General features: G+C 43.5%; 1 protein-coding gene across 1 annotated transcript in view; it reads right to left on the minus strand.

Annotated features, from left to right (window-relative positions):
* Window positions 1-10591: 10591 nt before the first annotated feature.
* Window positions 10592-20735, minus strand: part of DEPDC7 (DEP domain containing 7) — a 42619-nt gene continuing 32475 nt past the window's right edge. Inside the window, exons 6-9 of the mRNA XM_040328299.1 lie at window positions 18173-18315; window positions 14972-15097; window positions 13276-13354; window positions 10592-10906 (exon numbers count right to left, since the gene is read on the minus strand). Of these exons, the coding sequence (XP_040184233.1) occupies window positions 10692-10906; window positions 13276-13354; window positions 14972-15097; window positions 18173-18315 (563 nt within the window). The 3' untranslated portion in view covers window positions 10592-10691. The remainder of the gene's footprint in view (window positions 10907-13275; window positions 13355-14971; window positions 15098-18172; window positions 18316-20735) is intronic.

The raw sequence follows: 20735 nt of genomic DNA on the forward strand, positions 1-20735 counted from the left end.
CATTTCCTAATCTCTGCAGCCAAGCATCCGGACAGTGTCTCCCTGCCAATGATTAGCGCAGCGCCGTGCGGGCTCTGCACATGGAGTGTGCGAACACACCGGAGCTCATCCCTACTAGGCAGAGCGGGGAGATGCTTGTTTACATCAGCATCTCCCCGTTCTTCCTCACCGTGAGACGATCGCGGGTATCCCCGCGGCAATCGAGTCCGCGGGACCCGCGGTTAGGGTGACCACATTTACAAACTACCATTCAGGGACGAATCACAGCACAGTGATTGGACACAAGAGGCGGGATTTCTGATTTCTCCAATCGCAAGCAGGGGGCGGGACTGTGCTCCTCCAGGCATTTCCGGCCAGGACAAGTACTGTCAGTGAGTAAAGCGGTGATGTGGCATCCTTTTTTGGGGGCATCAGATTGGCATTTTAAGATTTGACCTCCTATTATATGGTTTTGGTAAATCTGAAGACAAAAAATCTGCAGAAAATCTAATCGTGTGTATGGGGCCGTACAAGGGTTAAAGTGATTGTAAAGCCTCAAAAACAGTGGTTCTCAACTCCAGTCCTCAGGACCCACTAACAGGCCAGGTTTGCAAGATAACTCATATACATCACAGGTGATATCATTTGCTGCTCAGTGATTGCAGTATTCTAGTCTGCATCTCCCCCAAGGTAATATTTAAAATCTGGCCTGTAAGGCTGGATTCACACCTATGGCATTTTTAGTGCTTTTTTTCATTTTGCAGATTTGCAATACAGAACGTGTTCCATAGGGAACCATGTAAAATGGACTGTAGTGCAAATCTGCAAAATGCAAAAAGCACTTAAACTGCATAGGTGTGAAATTTATTTATCTATTATCTTTAAAAATCAAACATGTTATACTTGCCTACTCTGTGTAGTGATTTTGCACAGATCAACCCCGATCCTCCTCTTCTCGGGTCCCTCTTCTGTGATCCTGGCTTCTCCATCCTGCCAAATGCCCCCACAGCAAGCAGCTTGCTATGGGGGCAACCGAGCTGAGCCGCTGCTCTGTGTGTCCATTCAGACACAGAGCCACAGTTCAGCCCCCGCCCCCTTTCTCTCCTCATTGGCTCGCTGACTTTGACAGCAGCGGGAGCCAATGGTGCCATGCTGCCATCTCAACCAATGAGGAGGAAGGTAGCCAAGGCACTCCTGCAACATCGCTGGATCGAGATGGGGCTCAGGTAAGTATTAGGGGGCTGCTGCACACTGAGGGTTTTTTATCTTAATGCATAGGATGCATTAAGGTAAAAAAAAAAAACTTCTGACTTTACAATTACTAAAAAGCTGTTCACTTTAATGCATTCTATGCATTGAAACGGAGGTCCACCCTCCGCTTCAAACATTAAAAGCCAGCAGCTGCACATACTGTAGCTGCTGAATTTAACCACTTCCCGCCAGGCCTATAGCAAAATAACGGCCGGGTGGTGGTGCAGTTATCCTGACTGGGCGTCATATGATGTCCAGCAGCATAACAGCCGCCACGAGCCCGTGGGGGCGCGCATCGCCGCAATTGGTGGTGCGGTGTGTCAGTCTGACACACCGCTACACTGATCTCGGTAACCTCAAACGCAGGCTCTTTACCATGTGATCAGTCGTGTCCAATCACGGCTGATCACGATGTAAACAGAAAGAGCCATTGATCGGCTTTTCCTCACTCCTCAAGTAGAGGAGAGCCGATCGGCTGATCTCCTGACAGGGGGGGGGGTCTGTGCTGATTGTTTATCAGCGCAGCCCCCCTCGGATACCTGCCCAGGACCACCAGGATGCCGCTGGGACCACCAGGGATGGGCACTGCTTTACTCACTGACACTCAAGTATGTCCTGGCCTGGAATGCCTGGAGGAGCACAATCCCGCCCCCTGCTTGTGATTGGAGAAATCATAAATCCTGTGCTGTGATTGGTTACAGCACAAGCTGATTTTTAGGAAGGGAGGGTGTCCCAGAATGGTAGTTTGGAAATGTGGTCACCCTAGGCAGCTGCCAATCATTGCCCACCCACAATGCCTACCATTGCCAGTGCAACCAGGGATGCCCATCAGTACCACCTATTAATGTCCAGCAGTGCCGCCTATCAGTGCCACCCATAAGTACTCATCTTTGCAGCCTTTTTGGGGTCATCAGTGTGCCCCACCAGTGCCACCCATGAGCACAGAAAAATTAAAAAATTTAGGGGTGCAAATATCTACATTCGATGGAGCACAAGCCAGCACTTCCATCTTTCTTGCCTAGGCAAGAATGACGCCCCCTCATGCCCAAAGTATCCCAGGATAGCCAAGTTTTGCATCCCAGGAGGATTTGGGGCTATATAGAATATCAATGCCATATGGAGGCCAGCTGCAAGGACTGGAAAGAGACATCTGGCCACCTGATGATGTTGAAAAGAAGATGGTGGTGTGGGACCCAGATGCAGTTGCTTTCAGCAGGTTATAGCTGGGCAGAGCCTGATTTGTAAAGTAGTGGTGAAAGAAAGAGAAAATTGATTTACCAATCATATTTTGCACATTACATCACAGGTGTTTCCTTTGCCTACTCACTTTGTGCTAAAAGATGTCCTCCTTTTTAATTTCAGAAAGTTGGAAGTTGAAGACTGACCCATCACATGATTCACTCCATTCATCTGGTTACCTAACCAAGATCTGACACTAGGGGGCAGAGCAATCTGTCCAACTGCTAGAAAATCTGCAATGTACTGATTATTACTGAGACCTACAGCCACATAAAAATCACCACTTATATAACATTATGCACTATGTATTTAGTCTTTCTGATCCTTTTTTTTTTTTATGAGATATAGGATTTTATGCTAAAAATATTGCAAATCAATTTACAATAGCAATGGGCAGCCTGCTTTAGATTATAGAAGTGGAGGGACACTCCCATCATAGCGTCCAACTTTCCCCGATTTCGACGGTCTATGTCTGATTTGGAGCAATGTCCCTCATTCTTCCTCATTTGTCCCTCATTTTTGTCTGATCTATATAGATGTATATAAAATGCACTTTTTATCTATCAAAAAGTAAAAAGTGTTTTCCAGCAATGTAGAAAAGTGTATAATAATGCATTTGGGTGTTAAAAATACAAATGCAATCTATACACTGGGGAGAGACCCTCTGGGGGAATCTAGGATGGAAAAGGATCCAGGGGATCCAAGTAGATAATAGGCTCAGCAATAGCATGCAATGCAAAGCTGCTGCTAACAAAGCAAACAGAATATTAGCGTGCGTTAAAATGGGGATTAATTCCAGAGATAAAGCGATAATTCTCCTGCTCTACAAGACTCTGGTCTGGCCGTACCTAGAGTATGCCGTCCAGTTCTGGGCACCAGTCCTCAGGAAGGATGTACTGGGAAATGGAGTGAGTACAAAGAAGGGCAACAAAGCTAATAAAGGGTCTGGAGGACATTAGTTATGAGGAAAGGTTGTGAGCACTGAACTTATTCTCTCAGGAGAAGAGATGCTTGAGAGGGGATATGATTTCAATTTACAAATACCGTACTGGTGACCCCACAATAGGGATAACAAGACAAGTGGCCACTCATTGAAATGAGAAGAAAAGAGGTTTAACCTTAAACTACATAGAGGGTTCTTTACTGTAAAAGCGGCAAAGGATGTGGAATTACCTTCCACAAGCGGTGGTCTCAGCGGGGGGCATCAATAGTTTCAAAAACTATTAGATAAGCACCTGAATGACCACAACATACAGGGATTTACAATGTAAAACTGACATATAATCACACACATAGGTTGGCCTTGATGGTCTTTTTTCAACCTCACCTACTATGTAAACCTTTCATCTGATTTCTAAATTGCTGTATTTAATTCCAAAAGCCAAAATAAAGAAATAGCAGTGGTAAAAAAAAGCACTTGTTGGTTTAACCATTTTTTTTTACAATTCTCCTTTAAGGGGGAGTGGCAAGGGGTGTGTCCCATGCCTGCATACTTTTGCCAATAGGTGTCCTTCACCTAATTTGAGTCTTATATTATTGGCTAAAGAGTAGCAATAGTACTGGAGCGCCACACCACTATTCACCTCATATATTTCACTTTTTGGATATAGGCCGCTGCTGTCAAAAAAGATTTGACCACTTCCAATGTAGACAATAGGGTGCAATATGCCATGCGATTTGAAACTGTCAAATCTCATGACAAGTCACACCTGTCTGACCTGGGGCTTATTGTCAAATAAGAACAAAAGATTATCAGGACAGCCACACTCCAATCCAACGTAACTTTAATGTAAAAAAACTGGAAACAGGCACTACAAGTCACAGCAACGGAACCTAGAACAACTGACGCATTTCACACCAACTTCAGTGTTCCCTCATTTCGGGGGCTTATGTCAATCGGGGTGGCTGTGCAGTGTCCGAAACAGATCAGCCTCCCAATTTTTGACTTGCTACAAAAGTACAATGCACAGTCTGGGGGAGAAGAGACTGAGGAAGTGCTTCCGCCTACTTGCAGCAGACTGATGACGTGACATCAGCAAAGGCACATGACTGAAGCTTCAGGATGTGCTTTTTTTATAATAAAAAGGTGAAACGTTCTTTGAAAAATATAAATAAAAAATTAAGCCATATTTGTATATTGTGACATGTCAGGGATGTATTCATGTAGAAAATCTACATTAACCACTTGAGACCCGCGCTATTGACAAAAGACGTCAACAGCGCGGTTCTCAGGTGCCAAGTGGACGTCTTTGGACGTCATTTGAAATGCATTACCCACGCGCGCCACTGGGGGGCGCGCAGCGGGTAATCACTGTGCCGCCGCATCGCTGGGGACCTGATGCGTGTACCTGGCGGCCGCGATGTCCGCCGGGTACACGCGATTGTCGGTGACACAGCCGGTAACAGCAGGGACGTGGAGCTCTGTGTGTAAACACAGAGCTCCACGTGCTGTTAGAGGAGAGAGGAGACCGATCTGTGTCTCTTGTACATAGAGACACAGCATCGGTCACCCCCCTCCCCCCATACAGTTAAAACACACCCAGGCTACACAGTTAACCCCTTCCTCACCCCCTAGTGTTAACCCCTTCCCTGCCAGTCACATTTATACAGTAATTAGGGCATTTTTATAGCACTGATCGCTGTATAAATTTGAATGGTCCCAAATTTGTGTCAACAGTGTCCGATACGTCCGCCGCAATATCGCAGTCCCAATAAAAATCGCAGATCGCCGCCATTACTAGTAAAAAAAAAATTATGAAAAAAAAATCATAATTCTGTTCCCCATTTTGTAGGCGCTATAACTTTTGCGCAAACCAGTCGCTTATTGCGATTTTTTTTTTTTACAAAAATACGTATCTGCCTTAACTGAGAAAAAAACGTTTTTTTAAAAAAAATTGGGGATATTTATTATAGCAACAAGTAAAAAAAATATATATATTTTTTTAAATTGTCGCTCTTTTTTTGTTTATAGCGCAAAAAATAAAAACCGCAGAGGTGATCAAATACCACCAAAATAAAGCTCTATTTGTGGGGAAAAAAGGACGTCAATTTTGTTTGAGAGCCACGTCGCACGACCGTGCAAATGTCAGTTAAAGCGACGCAGTGCCGGAAACTGAAATTTCGCCTGGGAACGAAGGGGGTTTATGTGCCCAGTAAGCAAGTGGTTAAACATGACTTTATACATGACAGTGTAGATTTAAAAAATAAAAATCACTGACCAAATTATGAGACTGTCTCCACCTTTAGCACACACTGAAATCTAATTTACTGTACACATTCCTCTGGCTTGTTTGTGAAGATGAAAGGTCAATCTCTGGTAGGACAGCATTCTTCTCGCCGCACCAGCTGGAGTTATAGAGATTTGTCATAGTCATGGAATCGATCGCTCTGCTCAGTCATAGATCCAGGTGATTTGACTCGGCTTATGACAGCGATTAGACTCCATGGCCCATCTTGCCTTCTTTGTAGGTCTCATCTGACTGCTAACATTTTATTTTTTCTCACTGTATCCCTGCAATGAAGAGTTCTCATTTTAATACGAAGGCCAGTTGTGCATAGACGTAATCAATTAATGTTTATACCAAGGAGCTTGTTGGCAGAAAGATCCAGAGTAAAACGTTCCATGAAGACTTGCCGTAAATATGCAATACAAGCGTAAAATTCTTCTTTGTTGCAATAAATGCATGCGTGTACAGACACGTAAATATGTGCATACTGGTGCTTTTTTGGGGGGGTGGAGGGCAAACAATCCACCGGCCGTGCATCACCCCCTCGTCAGTCGGCCAGGTCACAGACTTGCCCCATCTCATGGGCAGCAGCAACTTCTCTCCAGGCTGCTTGTTTCCCCTACATGCATCTTCTCTCTCCTCCCCTCCATGCGCGAGTCCCTCCTCTTCCTGCCAACCCATATATCCTTTCAGCCATTTGGGTGACAGGTTTTATGACCCGCTTCCCAATTGGCTGGGAGGAGAATCAGTGAATAGTAAATATTGTGCACCTAGAGCCCAACTTTTGTTGAAGCCTATTAGTGGCTCTAATCACTTACTTAACACAACCAACACCCTGCATGTAGATCAGAGGGCTATACGCATGGACAGGAGGGGGTGGGCAGCGCCTGTGCACCTTTAATGGACAAGCCCCCACTGGTTTACAAGCATAAATTTACTGCACTCAAACATAAAAAGTTTGACTTTTCTTTTATAGCTCTGTACATACAAAGCCTCATGCATACCAGATGTTTTTTTTAACTTTTCTAGAATCCTTTCCCCCTGGCAGCAGAGTTTTGGCAGAAATGAGCTTGATATTTGCAAGTTTAGGCTCGAGAGAGAATTATATATATATATATATATATATATATATATATATATATATATATATATATATATATATATATATATATATATAATCTATTTTTTTAAAAAAAAAAGGTGACCCCCCCAAAATAGTGAACAAAATGCACCTAGAGGGCATCAAAAGGCCCTGGCTGGGTGTGTAGCCACAAGATACAATTGACCTTCTGTGATAGGTCGTAGTTGGTAGGAGAATGGAGTCTGAATAGGTGGTGCTCCAGATCACATTCCAGATGACAGCGTGATTGCAGACACCAACTAGGACTTCTATTCATATTTTAACCTTTAAAAGGCTCACCTTTCTGGACTTTAATTGGATGTCACTTGCTTGTTATAAACTCATTCAGCACAACGCTATAGAGGCTTTCGCATGCCAAGTCAATAGTTTCTTCTGGTTCAGGTTGCTCACCTTGTTCTTTTACCTTTTCTTGAACATGGTATTGTAAACCAGGTGGACAACCAAGATTTCAGCAAAATATTCAGAAACAAACTGTTACCAGGCCTAGAAATTTGATCAAGTCAAACTAGCCCAAAATCTTTAACCCTACAATAACAGGGGCAGCAAGATGACTTCGTACAGTGGCTCTCAAGTACCTCCAACAGGCCATGTTTGCAGGTTTTCGTATATCTTGCACAAGTCTTGTTTAAAGTGGGTTGTATTGTGCATAAAGCCATCCATGGGAAAAATCCACCTACTACACTCCTAGCAGATCATTGAGATCTGCTAATCAGGCTAATTTGATCACCCCTAAAATTCAAAAAACAAAATGCGGAGGGAGAACATTGGATGTACAAGGATCAACATTTTGGAATTCCTTACCTCTAAATAAGAGACTTGAGAATGATCTATTAAAGTTTAGGAAGTTTTTAAAAACTTGTTTTCAAGCGTATGGCCCTATTTAGGGTATTGTTTAAGTTTTTAAAATTGTTACGTGGTTTTATGATTGTTACTGTCTACTAGAATGAGATCTTTCTGTATATGGATATGTTGGTTCTATGAGCGCATCGAGGCCTTTGGGTAAAGACTGCGCTTTCAATAAGCATTTTAATAAAGAAGTGCTTTAAATCAGAGTCAATGGTATTTGACAGCTATTTTAGCCAAGAGAAATTCCCAAAATATGGTCCGTTGGGGAACTTTGTACATTAGGTCAGTGGTTCTCAATCCTGTCCATGTAGAATGCCACCACCAATAGTCAGAGAACTTAAAGGTCGGCCCTGGGATGCTCCATACAAACCCATTCTTGAAAGAGTGGGATTTACTACAGAAATCGGTCTAACTAGGTCACCCCTAGTTAGACGAAAGTTTAGACACCTGATGATCACCACAGCTAAAATGCGCTTGATTAACATACAGACACCCTCAATATCAATTTGCCCAACCCTTATTTAGTGGCTATAACAGCCTCCACTTTTCTGGGTAGACTGCATAAGGAGTAGTGTATCTGAAAACTTAAAGAGGAGTTCCACCCAAAAATGGAACTTCCTCTTAACCCACTCCTCGCTCCCTTACATGCCACATTTGGCATGTACTTTTTTTTGGGGGGGGGGGGGGGGAGTGGGGGCTTCAGGAGAAGGGGACTTCCTGTCCCACTTCCGCCGAGGGGCTGCAAAGGCAATACGTCATATCACCTTTTGGCAGCCCCTCCCTGTAGGCGATCGCCTGGGACACGTGACAGGTCCCAGGCGATCGCCTGTCCAATCAAGCCGCGCCGCTCGCGCAGTGGGTGCCCGGCCGTGAAGCTGAAAGCTGTCACGGCCGGGTGCCCACAGTGACAATGAAGAAACCGGCAGGGGATGGGGGGGGGGGGAGGAGCGGACCCCCGGCCGGCACGTCGCTGGAACGCAGGAGCAGGTAAGTGTCAGTTTATTAAAAGCCAGCAGCTACACTTTTTGTAGCTGCTGACTTTTAATAAACTTAAAATATGGGTGGAAAACCCCTTTAACAGTGTTCCATTTAACCATAGCAATTGTAAAAATTAGGCAACGATGTTGGCAAGACCTTTTACAATACGCATTTTAATTCACACAGAAGTTTCTCAGTAGGGTTCTGCCCTACTATGTCAGGCCACTCCAGTTCCTCCAAACAAGGTCTTTATGGACCGGACTCAGCAGCTGTAACAGAAAAAGGTCTTCCCGGATAACTGCCACAAGGTTGGAAGAAAAAAAAAAAAAAAAAAAAGCGCAGACTTAAGTGTGCATTTACCATTTTACACCCTAGAAATGGTTGGAACGTGTATAAGTGCCTTGAAAAAGGTATCCATATCCCTTAATTTTTCATTGTCCTTTTACAAAAAAAAAAAAAAAAAAAAAATCAGATTTTATGCAATAGCCCAGTGGTCTTCAAACTGCTGCCTGGGGGCCAGATTTAGCCCTTTGCTTGCCCTCGTGCACTATTCTTTCCACTGATACAAGACACTATTCTGCCAACTGCCACCAACAATAGGGCACTATTTCTGCCACCAACAATGGGGCACTATTCCCCCAGTGATACCAGCAATGGAGCACCATTCCACCCCCAATACCAAAATGTGTCAATGTTTACTCCCACTGATGGCAGGAAAACTTCCACCCTCGCTGGCCACAGTCCAGCCCACTAAAGTTTGAAGGACAATAAACTGGCCCTTTGCTTAGAAAGTTTGGAGACCCCTGCAATAGACCAACACAAAGGGGCACATAATTGTGAAGTGGAAGGAAAATGATAAATTGGTTTTCAAATATGTGAAAAGTATGGTGTGCATTTGTATTCAGCCCCCCTTGAGCCAATACTTTGTAGAACCCCCTTTCAATGCAATTACAGCTGCAAGTCTTGGGGGATGTCTCTACCAGCTTTGCACAAGTAACATTTTTGCCCATTCTTTGCAAAATAGCTCAAGCTCTGCGAGATTGGATGGAGAGCATCTGGCCGTGAACTTGGTATGCATACAGACGGCAGAACTTTCTCAGCCAACATACACGGAACTACATGGTTTTTCAACTCTTTAGCACCACCCCTTGGGCAACTTCTGCTAATGTGGTCTTATGGTTGGCATTGGTTCGGAGCATACGTGTTTGTACTTTGGATTTTTTATGGACTTGTGTGCACACACATGATTGGATAATCCGACGGCACACATTCGGTGTCGGAAAATTTGAAAGCATGCTATAAAACATTTGTTGTCGGAAAATCTGACAAAAATTGCCCGATGGAGCTTACAAACGGTCTGATTTTCCAACAAAACCCTGCCATCACACATTTGCAGTTGGAAAATTTGATTGTGTGTACGAGGCTTTAGTTTGACCACACAGCACTTTGCTTTTAGACCAAAAAGTAAAATTTTGGTCTCATCTGACCAGAGCACCTCCTTCCACATGTTTGCCGTGTCCGTCACATGGCTTTTCGCAAACTGCAAGTAGAATTTCGCAAACTGCAACAATGGCCTTCTTGCCACTCTTTCATAAATGCCAGATTGGTGGAGTGCACGACTAATAGTTGTCCAGTGAACAGATTCTCCCACCTGAGCTGTAAATCTCTGCAGCCCCTCTGCAATCCGATTCCAGTGCGGGGGAGGGGGGGCTGAGAGTTCAGCCATACAAACTTGCTGAACTCGCATTGCACAGACAATGCATGTGATCGGCACAGCAATGTGGGTGTGAATCGCACGCAATCTTTGCAAATGTGTGAACCCAGGCTTCCACACAACTAGGTGTTTACGTCATTGCCCATTCACTCTTCAGGAACTTTTACGAGCAGTTAAGGACTCATCACTATGTGCGCTAATGTAGTTTACATTTCATCAAATTAAAAAAAGGTTTTTTTATTAATGTGCAAAATAAACAAACATACATATACAATATTAACACTGGACATTTACATGTATATACATTTACAATATATTACGTATACACAGTGCTGACTTTGTCACCAAAGAACTGGATGAAGATATCTGGGTGACTTTTGTAGAACTGACCCAGAATACGCTTTTTTTCTTTAGGTGACAGTTTAGTGTTCTCGTATATAGTTTTCAACAAAGTCCACAGTTCAGTCCGTGTAGTTTTCTTTGTGGCAGAATCAAGTTCGCTTCTCTCCATTCTTTGGCAGAACGCAAAACCTGAAAAGACAAAAAATTACTTTTCAGAAAATATATATATGTCACCAGCAGCTTTAGTGTTACTTTATCTGAATGATCATAATCCTGCATCTCTGCTCTAAAAGCCTTGCTCTAATGCAGTGGTTCTCAACCTGGGGGGGGGGGGGGGTCAAATAACGATTTGCCAGGGGTCACCAAATCCTGGATTGTTCCTGAAGCCTGCGCTGCTCTCCCAGCCACCCAACAGGGCTCTTCCTGAAGCCAGCAGCTGCCCATTCAGTTTATGGTAGAGGCTGGGGGGCAGACTCTAGAGGTCAGCTGACTGGTGAGGAATGTGAAGTGGGAAAGGCTAGAGGAGACCCCATCTCCTGATTTCAGCATAGGTGTCACTGCTACGAGACACCACAAAGCCGGAGACACAGCGAGCAACACTACCTGTGATTATAGTTGACATTATAAGTCAACACTACAGTTCTCAGATCAGCAGATGACCTTGATCAAGAACACCCAAGTGTGTTCTTGATCCAACTCCCCAACAGCAAGAGAAGGAATAAAAAGAATACATGGGAGGAAAAGAGGGGGGTGGAACAAAAAAAAAAAAAAAAAAAAGAGAAAGAATAAGAGAAACACCACATCTGGTGGACCTGTCCCAAAATATGAGAAATATCAAACGATGATCTTCCTGATGATCCGTGGGTTTGTGTGCTACACGGGTCCCGAATGTCAACTAAAGAGTACCTGAAGACATTAATCCCACATTTCTTGAACGCGGCAAAGAACCAAATATCTTGTAACTGGCAAGAACTGGAGAGACCATCATTGAGAAGATGGTGTAACAAGGTAGAATAAAAATTTACAATAAGGAATATCTAAGATTTAGGGATGGAGAAAAATGGGAGGAGTTTGAAGAGAAGTAAAAGGTCTGGAAGTTTCACGATGGAATACGCAGAAATGATGGGCGCCTAATACATATCACTTAACGGTATGAGGTAGCACTCTGGAGAGATGGAGGAGAAAGCCGATGTTAGCGGTGAGGAAAGAGGCGGGGGGGGTTAATCTTTACCGAGATAGAGGTATTAGTATCTTTTTTAAAAAGATGGGCACTAAGCACCCAAAAGATGAATAATGGAAAAAATAAAGAAAATAAAAAAACACACACACGATGCGAAACCATAGCAGAGACGTTATAAGCAAATCATATGTGAGCAAGTCTCGTGTTGGCTGGTGGAGTCTGAAGTGGCAAGAAAAAAAAAAACAAAGACAGCTGGAGAGGGATGGTGGGGAAAAACAAAACCAAGAAATTAGGATCGCAAAAGATAAAAAGGGAAAGAAAGAACAAAGTGGTACATCCTAAAATGTACCATAAAGGGTTTTAATACTGTATAAGTGGAAGGGACTCAGGGAGCACAAAATGTTGGTGTGTTAGGGGCACAAATTACTTGTTTTTCCTTGGGTGCCGACAACCCACACTACGAAAATTTACTGTTGGGGTCCCCACAACTTGGGAAATTTTATCAAGGGGTCACAGCACTAGTAGGGTTGAGACCCAATGCTCCAATGTACTTGAAACTGCTAAAACAGCCACAAAAAAAAAAAAAAAAAACAGAATCTACACATTTAGCCCCGTTTCCCACTGAATAAGACTTTAAAATCATGCCACTTCACTTGAAGTAGTGCAATTTCAAGACTGCATGTCCGTGGGATTTCAGGCACAACTTCATGCAGATGTCTATCCAAGTCGCACCTGAAATAATGCAGGAACTCTTGCACAGATTTGAAGGGTTCCATTGCTGACAATAGGGTGCGACTTGTCATGCTTAAGAGACCAACAAGTAAGAAAAGTATTGAGAGCTGTACATGATTTTGGGGTAGATATAAACTTTTTGTGTGGGCCCAAACCATAGCCCTGTGTAAGCTATGACTCCACTCCTGCAGAGCTTTGCTTTCACTTCCAAATTAACTGATTGGTTGGGGAGCAAAAAGGGATGCATGTTTGAGGTCTGCATTATGGTGAACTTGTTGCTTTATTCTCCATGGACATTAACAGGTTTCCTTTTGCAAGGAAGAATGAAGGCCGATTTTTATAAAAGGAGAACCTATTATCCCAATATACTGGAGGCAACCCTCCTATGCACTGGCCACAGTCTTCATATAAACTGAAGTATTACAAGCCACAAAACTGCACTTGTTCCTAGGCCATTCACAAGCTGCAGTTTCCAAAATTTAATGCCATCCTGAAAACAGTGGTCTCCACGAGGCTAGGAAATGCAGTCATGTATAGGGACCATCCAATCGATCAAAGCACCTTTAAAAGTACCCAAGTGTTAGAAACCATGTGAAAAGTCACACAAAAGCATTTGTCAGAAAAAGGACATTTGTTATATATGCACCTGTGTCTTTGTCTGGGTCTCTTCCCTGCTGAATAGCCACCAGCTTCTCGCTGACCATTTTGTGCAAACTCCCAGGAATCTATATTAAAAAAAAACAAAAAAAAAACGTTATTAGCCTAGAACGGTTGCATTGCTAGACCCACACAGCTCTGGTGTGCCAATTATCAGACTGGCTGTTTAAAACACAAATATCTGGTTCGTGACCAAATAGTAAAAACCAATTGTCCAAGAGGTAGTGACGGACTAATGCAGGGATATGCAATTAGCGGATCTCCAGCTGTTGCAGAACTACAAGTCCCATGAGGCATGGCATAACCGACAGCCACAAGCATGACACCCAGAGGCATGAGGGGACTTCTAGTTTTGCAACAGCTGGAGGTCAACTAATTGCATATCCTTGGACTAATTGAAGGGCTCCTTAAAGCGGGGGTTCACCCAAAAAAAAAAAAATATTTAAATTGCATCTAGCAGATTCAGCATATTAAGGACAATACATTTCGGCAGTTTTTTTTTCTTGGTACATACCTTTATATCCTGATGTTGTCCAGGGCTTCCGGGTTCCGATGACTGCTTGACTGGGCGTTCCTATCCTTCCGTACGATGAGACGTCTTGTGAAAAAGGTGACCTGTCGCACAACGCGCACCAGACGTCGGGAAAGAGCCGAGCTGCGAGTCGGCACTATACGGCGCCTGCGCAGTCAGCTTTACACGGCAGGCGCCGTATAGTGCCGACACTTAGCTCGGGTATTTCCGGAAATCTGGTGACGCGCGTTGTGCGACAGGTCACCTGTTTCACAAGCTGTCAATTATCGAACGGAAGGATAGGAACGCCCAGTCCCGCAATCATCGGAACCCTGAGGCTGGGATATGAACGCCCAGTCCCGGAGCCGTCAGAACGCAGAAGCCCTGGACAAAATCCGGATATAAAGGCAAGTACAGAGCAAAAAAAAAACCTGTCGAAATGAACTTACTATTGTACTTTTTAATGTAAAAAAAAAAAATCGTTTTTAGGGTGAACCTCCACTTTAATGTGTCCAACACATTGCCTGATCAACCAATTGTGCACGTAAAGGCTTGACGACCGAGATTCATCGCCTGCCCAATTCACTGATTCACTTTACTCACGCGCCACAAAGCACTTGGGAACAAGGACATTCTTTAAATTAAGGGCGGCTATAGACTGAGAACATTGCTTTCCTGCAGACAGTGTTGACAGGGAAATCCTTCCTGACGAGTCATTGTATTCTACTGGAGGGGAATCTGTCCCCACCGGGAGAAGACAGTGACTGATGGCAGCTATACTAGCCATAATGGCATACAACACCCAGCAGGCTGGCTGTACCCAAGTTGATCAACTGTCTGCCCATACATGGTTCAAATCTCACCCAGTTTCTACTGAACTGGTAAAATAAAAACCTGAACAGTCTATGACCGGCTCAAATCTTCCTAAATTGAGCCCAGTTAGCTAGGAATTATGCACCACAAACTCTAGACCCTCTTGTAGGGTTTTACCACCGACAACCCCCCCCCCCCCCCAAAAGGCCCTACAGCCTTTGCATATTCTTTTTGAAAAAGAGCAAAAATGGAAATTGAACCAAGTCAAATAACAAAATAAAAAAAACTGTTGGGATGGTTACTGCACTTTGGACATGTGGGCTCATTCTGCGCCACAGTACAAACATATCAACCTAGTTACCTTGAACACATCCTTGTGGTGGTCCAGCAAGAACAGAACCAGCATGTCAGACTTTCCCTTGGACAGATTCTTGTGATCGACAATGGCTCGAGAGAACTTTCTCTTTACAGTCATTCGGTTGTCACACTGAAAAACCCACAAAAATGTACACATACATTTATTAATTCGAGCGGCATGATCAATTGTTTAAGAAAAAAAATTGAGACTTAATTCAACCCCCCCACCCTCACGATCTTAATCCAGCATTTCCATGATTCTGTGCAGCAAGTGCAGAGCCGTTCTCTACACAGAGCTGTCAAATGTTCAACATTCCTCAGCACTGAGATAACTAAACCAGGGGACTCCAAACTTTTCAAACAAAATGTTATTGTCCTTCAGACATTAGGAGGGCCGGAGAGTGGCCAGCAGGGGCAGAAAACATCAAGGGTCTGACATCAGTTAGAATATGGCCTTAGGGTTGGTGTTCAAAGAGGAGGAGTATTGCCCCCATTAGGAGGAGGAATAGTATTTGTCATTGGTAGAAGAAATGGTGCCCCATCGTTTGTGTCAGTGGGAGAAGTAGTGCCCCAGGGGCCATAAAGAGGCTGGCAAAGGGCCGCATCTGGTCCTCAGGCCAGCTTGGAGACCCCCGTTTTAGATGTTTAAAAAGGGATGAACTTCGGTCTGTAAATTAGGTCAGTTTAACCACTTAAAGACCCAGCCTTTTTCTGACACTTGCTTACAAGTTAAAAAAAAAAAAAAGCTAGCAATTACTTCTAGATATATCTATATCCAATACCCTAGAGAATAAATGGCAGTTGCTGCAATATTTTAAGTAACCATTTGCACAGCGATCTTTCAAAACCAATTAAAAAAAAAAAAAAGCCGCCAAATTAAGAGTAAAGTTAACCCATTTTATTTTTTTGTTTTACACAATGTTAAAGATATTACGTAGAGAATCGTGATCTTTATTTTAAGCCAAAAAAAACACTGAATTGTGCAGCTATAATGTTAAGGAGTTGTAAAGGAAAAAAAAAATGTTTGCCTAAAATTTATGTCTGCAAGGTAGACAGACAGAATAGTGTAATGATTCTGTTAAAAAAGTAAATACCTATTAAATTCCTTCATCTATATCACCTCCGGCATTCTAGTTTCTGTTCTCTCATTCACTTCCTGGTTTGCGGCGCTCGTTCATGCAAGAACTACATTTCCCAGTATGAATTGCGGCACGCCCAGTAATTCACACCTCCTTGAAGTTTCTAACACGTAGAGAGCGTCCTGCCACACAGATGTAGTTCCCAGGAGGGGGTGAGCACCTCACTGACCACCGCAGTAAACCCTCCCGTCACGGTGGTCAGTAACAGACATGCAGGAAGTGAACAGAACAGAGAAGAAATAGAGCAACTTCTGAGCAAAAATGAACAATGAGGAAGTGAAGAGGAACATCTGCAGGTAAAGGATGCTTATTATGAAAAAAATAAAAATTCCTTTACAACCCCTTTACTGACAGTTATTTGCAAGAGCATCACCCCTAGGCATAACAATCTTCAGCACTGCTCAGGTTTTAGAATGGACAGAAATTCAAATAGCTTGATTTAAAAATCTGAACATTAGCCTTCTAAACAGTTCTCGTATTTCTATTGCCTTTAGGCTGCATTTATTTTACTTTCAAATGCAAAAAGGAGGATCAAAGTCTACACTCATGCAAGTTTAATTTCAAGATTGTTTTTGTTCAACCCTAGTGACTCCAGGCAGATACAGAAGAGCACATAATAAAGCTAAAGTGCTGAAAAAACAGCGGGAGTACATAAGGAGCCATTTTTTTTGGCAAAAGATTTATTCCTGCCCATCCAAGCTTTGTCTGGCAGGACAGTAGACCTGATCAGCAGTAACACTTGTAGGTCTTGCTCCTCCCCAGTCTAACTGGAAAGTAAAAGGAGGAGCAGACCAATGAGCTCACATCTGTCACTCTGTTCTCTCCTCTTAACAGCATGGACACACACACACACACACACACACACACACACACACACACACACACACACACCTTTGTGTTGGTTTTTCTCCCTTGCCCAAACTGAGCTCTGCTGTACAGGGATTTAAAGTGGTTGTAAACCCACTTGTTGGACTTCTATCTATAGGGAAGCCTAGAAAAAGGCTTAAAAGAGCCCAATACCAAGTCAAAGTTTAGAATATACATGACACTGAATGTTACATTAGAGCTCATGTACGTATAATGCTGCATTCAAGTCTATACGGCAGAATTTTGAATGACTCAAGACAGGTCATTCTGTGTCTGCTGACACTCATCTAGTGAAAGACCCATTCAGAGTGCCCAATCAAAAAAAAGTTAAGATCCATATAACTGCCCATACACCCAATGCTGTATCCTGGCTTAGGGCCAACAAGGCCCAGGCAAGCACGGAAAGAGTCCCTGCCGGCTTGCGCTACACAAGCTTCTTTTAATTTTGAATGTCCCATCATCCTGAACAGAAACCTTCCTCACTGTGCTATACGTTTTCTGCTGCACCATTGGCATGGTCATCTCTTCTTGGTCCTCTCCATAAAATTATCAGAAAATTGTGCTTAAAGTAGAACTATAGGCAACACTTTTCTTTTTGGATAGAGTAAGGAAAGGTTACAGCCCCTGTCAGTTTATGGTTTACTATCCCTGTCCCATTGCAGAGATTTCCCTTCACTTCCTGCCCCATTGTAAAAACAGGAAGTGAGCAAATCTATGCAAATTAAAGGGAATTCAATGCCCCCCAGGCCCTAAGATCTAGTGTCCCTAGGGGTGGGTCTTAAACAGAAAAGGGTGTGGCCTTGACAGGAAGGGGTGGGTCATATTTAAATTAGGGGGTGCATGAGTTTAGTCAGGCCTAGGGCAGCACAAAACGTAAATACACCACAAATCATACAAATGCAGCTGCACTACACACTTTTTATGCAAATCTTTCTGCCAGCAAGATCCTGCATAAACATTTCAGCACCCACATGCATGCATTTTTATCGGCATGATATCGGCTTTAGTTTATGGCTTGTTAGACAAAACGTAAAATGTCAAGCACTTCAGTGATAGTCTGGAAATTATAAAACTAGACGCTAAAAGCAGTCTTCCATAAAATGGCTCAAAAAGTTGGGTGCCTGCTACAATGTCACATTAACTGCTAAAAAAAAATTAAAAAAAAATGCCCACTTTGCATATCCACACATAGCCTGTACCTCATCTTGAAGTCTAAACTCCGAGGGCTCCGCAGCAACGGCCATGAAATAGAGCAGACGCCTGAACTCCTCCCGGCTGTGAGAATCCAGGAGCTTCAAACACAACTGTGAGGCCTCCAGTGCTTGTTCTGTCTTTCCATTAACTAAAAAAAAAAAAAAAAAAAAAAAAAGTACAAAATGAGGTTAAATGAAAGGAAGATCAGAAAAACATGCTCAATAGATAATAAATCAGAAGTGGTGCAAGTGCCTAAAGATGAACTCCAACCTTACCGCCAGACTCCTCTGTATTGAAATGGCTTACTTTATCTAGAGCAGTGGTTCTCAACCTGGGGGTCGGGACCCCCTCAGGGGTCGAATGATGATTTGCCAGGGGTCACCGAATCCTGGGCTGTTCCTGAAGCCCGCACCGCCCTCCCAGCCTCTTCGCAGCCGCCCAAACAGTTCACAGCATGACTGGGGGGCAGAGACTAGAGGTCAGCTGACTGGTGAGTAATGTGAAGTGGGAGGGGCTGGAGGAGACCCTATCTCCTGATTTTGGCAAAGGTGTCACTTCTACGAGACACCACAAAGGGGTTTTAATATTGTACAAGTGGAAAGGAACTCAGGGAGCTGTACATTTTCATGGGTTATGGGTGCAAATTACTTGTCTTGCCTTGGGTGCTGACAACCCACGCTACGAAAATAAATTTACTGTTAGGGGTCCCCACAACCTGGGAAATTTTATGAAGGGGTCACGACACTAGAAAGGTTGAGAATCACTGATCTAGAGCCTACCTCATTTCTTGGCTGGAGGATATCAGCATCTAGTCTTTCCTCAACCTTAGGCAAGTCAGATTTGAGTTTTTCCCTCCACTTCGAGTGGCTGCTGGATTTCCCCATCACAGTGGGTGCCGATGGGGCAACCCCTCCCATGGAGCCATTGTGTTCTGCAGATGAGGAGCCTTCCCGATCAGAACACAATGATTACTGCTAGCTATAGCCAGCAGCAGTAAGCACTGAGACTCGGGTGATCACAGGACCAAGTAAGGGGTTGATCTTATCTGCCTCATGTGCCAATCTGTACCCTTTGCCAGTGCCACCCATCAATGCCCACCACTGCACATCGAAGGAGAAAAATTACCCATTTTGCAAAACAACAAAATATAATTTTTTTTAAAGCAGTCTTTAGAAGAAAAAAAATGTTAAAAATTAAAAACCGCAGAGGTGATCAAATGCCACGAAAAGAAAGCTCTATTTGCGGGGAAAATTATAGTGTATGACCGTGCAATTGTCATTCAAAGTGCATCAGCGCTGAAAATTGGTCTGGGCAGGAGGGGGGGTTTAAGTGCCCAGTGAGTGGTTAATATTCACATCATGTCATAATATTCATCCTTCACAAAAACAGTAATGAGGAATTCTGACACTCAGCATGCTTGTTCCAGGTATTGAAGCCAAACAAGGCAACTAGCATTTTCAGAAGTCAAACCACAAAGTCATCCCCCATACTTGTCCCATGACAGTTAGACTTTGAAGTAAACCAACGCAAAAAAAAAAAGATCATGCACCACCCTGAAAATAACAGTGGCTGGCTGCCTCTGGCATTGATACTGATCTGAACAAACATGCAAGTTGTAAAGTCAGAACAACTGGAAAGCATACGTGATCCAAGCTGTTGACCAATGGGTCAACGGCTTAGATCACCTATGCTTACCAGTATTTGACACCATTGAATTTCCATGGCAGCCAGAAAACCAGTATATTAAACCGGGCAATTGGAGCCTTTAGCCTAAAAGAATCGAAAACATGTATATTTGTTACAAGTCTGACTTTGAACACAGAAAGCCACAACAGCCAGGGAACAAGCATTTTAAAGCAGTGATAGCCAGCTTTTTTAAGTATAGGTAACACAGGTAGGTTATTTTTAACTGAAGGCATGAATGTTAATTAGCTGGTGGCAGTTTCTGAATTTTTCACTTTGCTGTGCATGGAAACCATTCATCAGCTGATCAGTCATCAAAAAATTCAAAAGATGACAGAACAGCATGCCGGGATGAAACATGTTACATCATGTCAAGACATTCAGGACTTTCAATGCTCACCCTTCAGATCTGCTATACAAGGCAGATGCGAACCAAGACCGACAATTCCTCAAAGCAGTTCTTGTTTTTACAAGCAGAAAATCAGGGTGGAGCTTTTTTGTTTCAGTAGGTTGTCACCCTAAAGAGTTGCTTAGTTGAAATCTACATGAGCAGACCGTTAGTTTACAACAGCAAGGACCATCTAAACTAGTAGGGTGGTTAAACCATCATGGCTGACTGCATGTTTTCAATGTGCCCCCCAATCCCAACAGTTCTATATGCAAGAGAATTAGGCCACCACAATGCTAAAAAGCATCCAAGTCCACAGCACACTCAAGTCAGAGACCCACAGATCCTAGCGGGGCCTACCATATTGGGTTCATGAACAATGGCGCACTGTTTCCACACAAGAGGCCATTTTGCCAAGAAGCCTGCTGAGTAATACTCCATGAGACATGGGTATGTCATCAGACAAGACATCTTATGACTATGGGTTAGAGGGAAAA

The sequence above is a fragment of the Rana temporaria genome, chromosome 11, assembly GCF_905171775.1.
Source record: "Rana temporaria chromosome 11, aRanTem1.1, whole genome shotgun sequence".
NCBI lineage: Eukaryota > Metazoa > Chordata > Amphibia > Anura > Ranidae > Rana > Rana temporaria.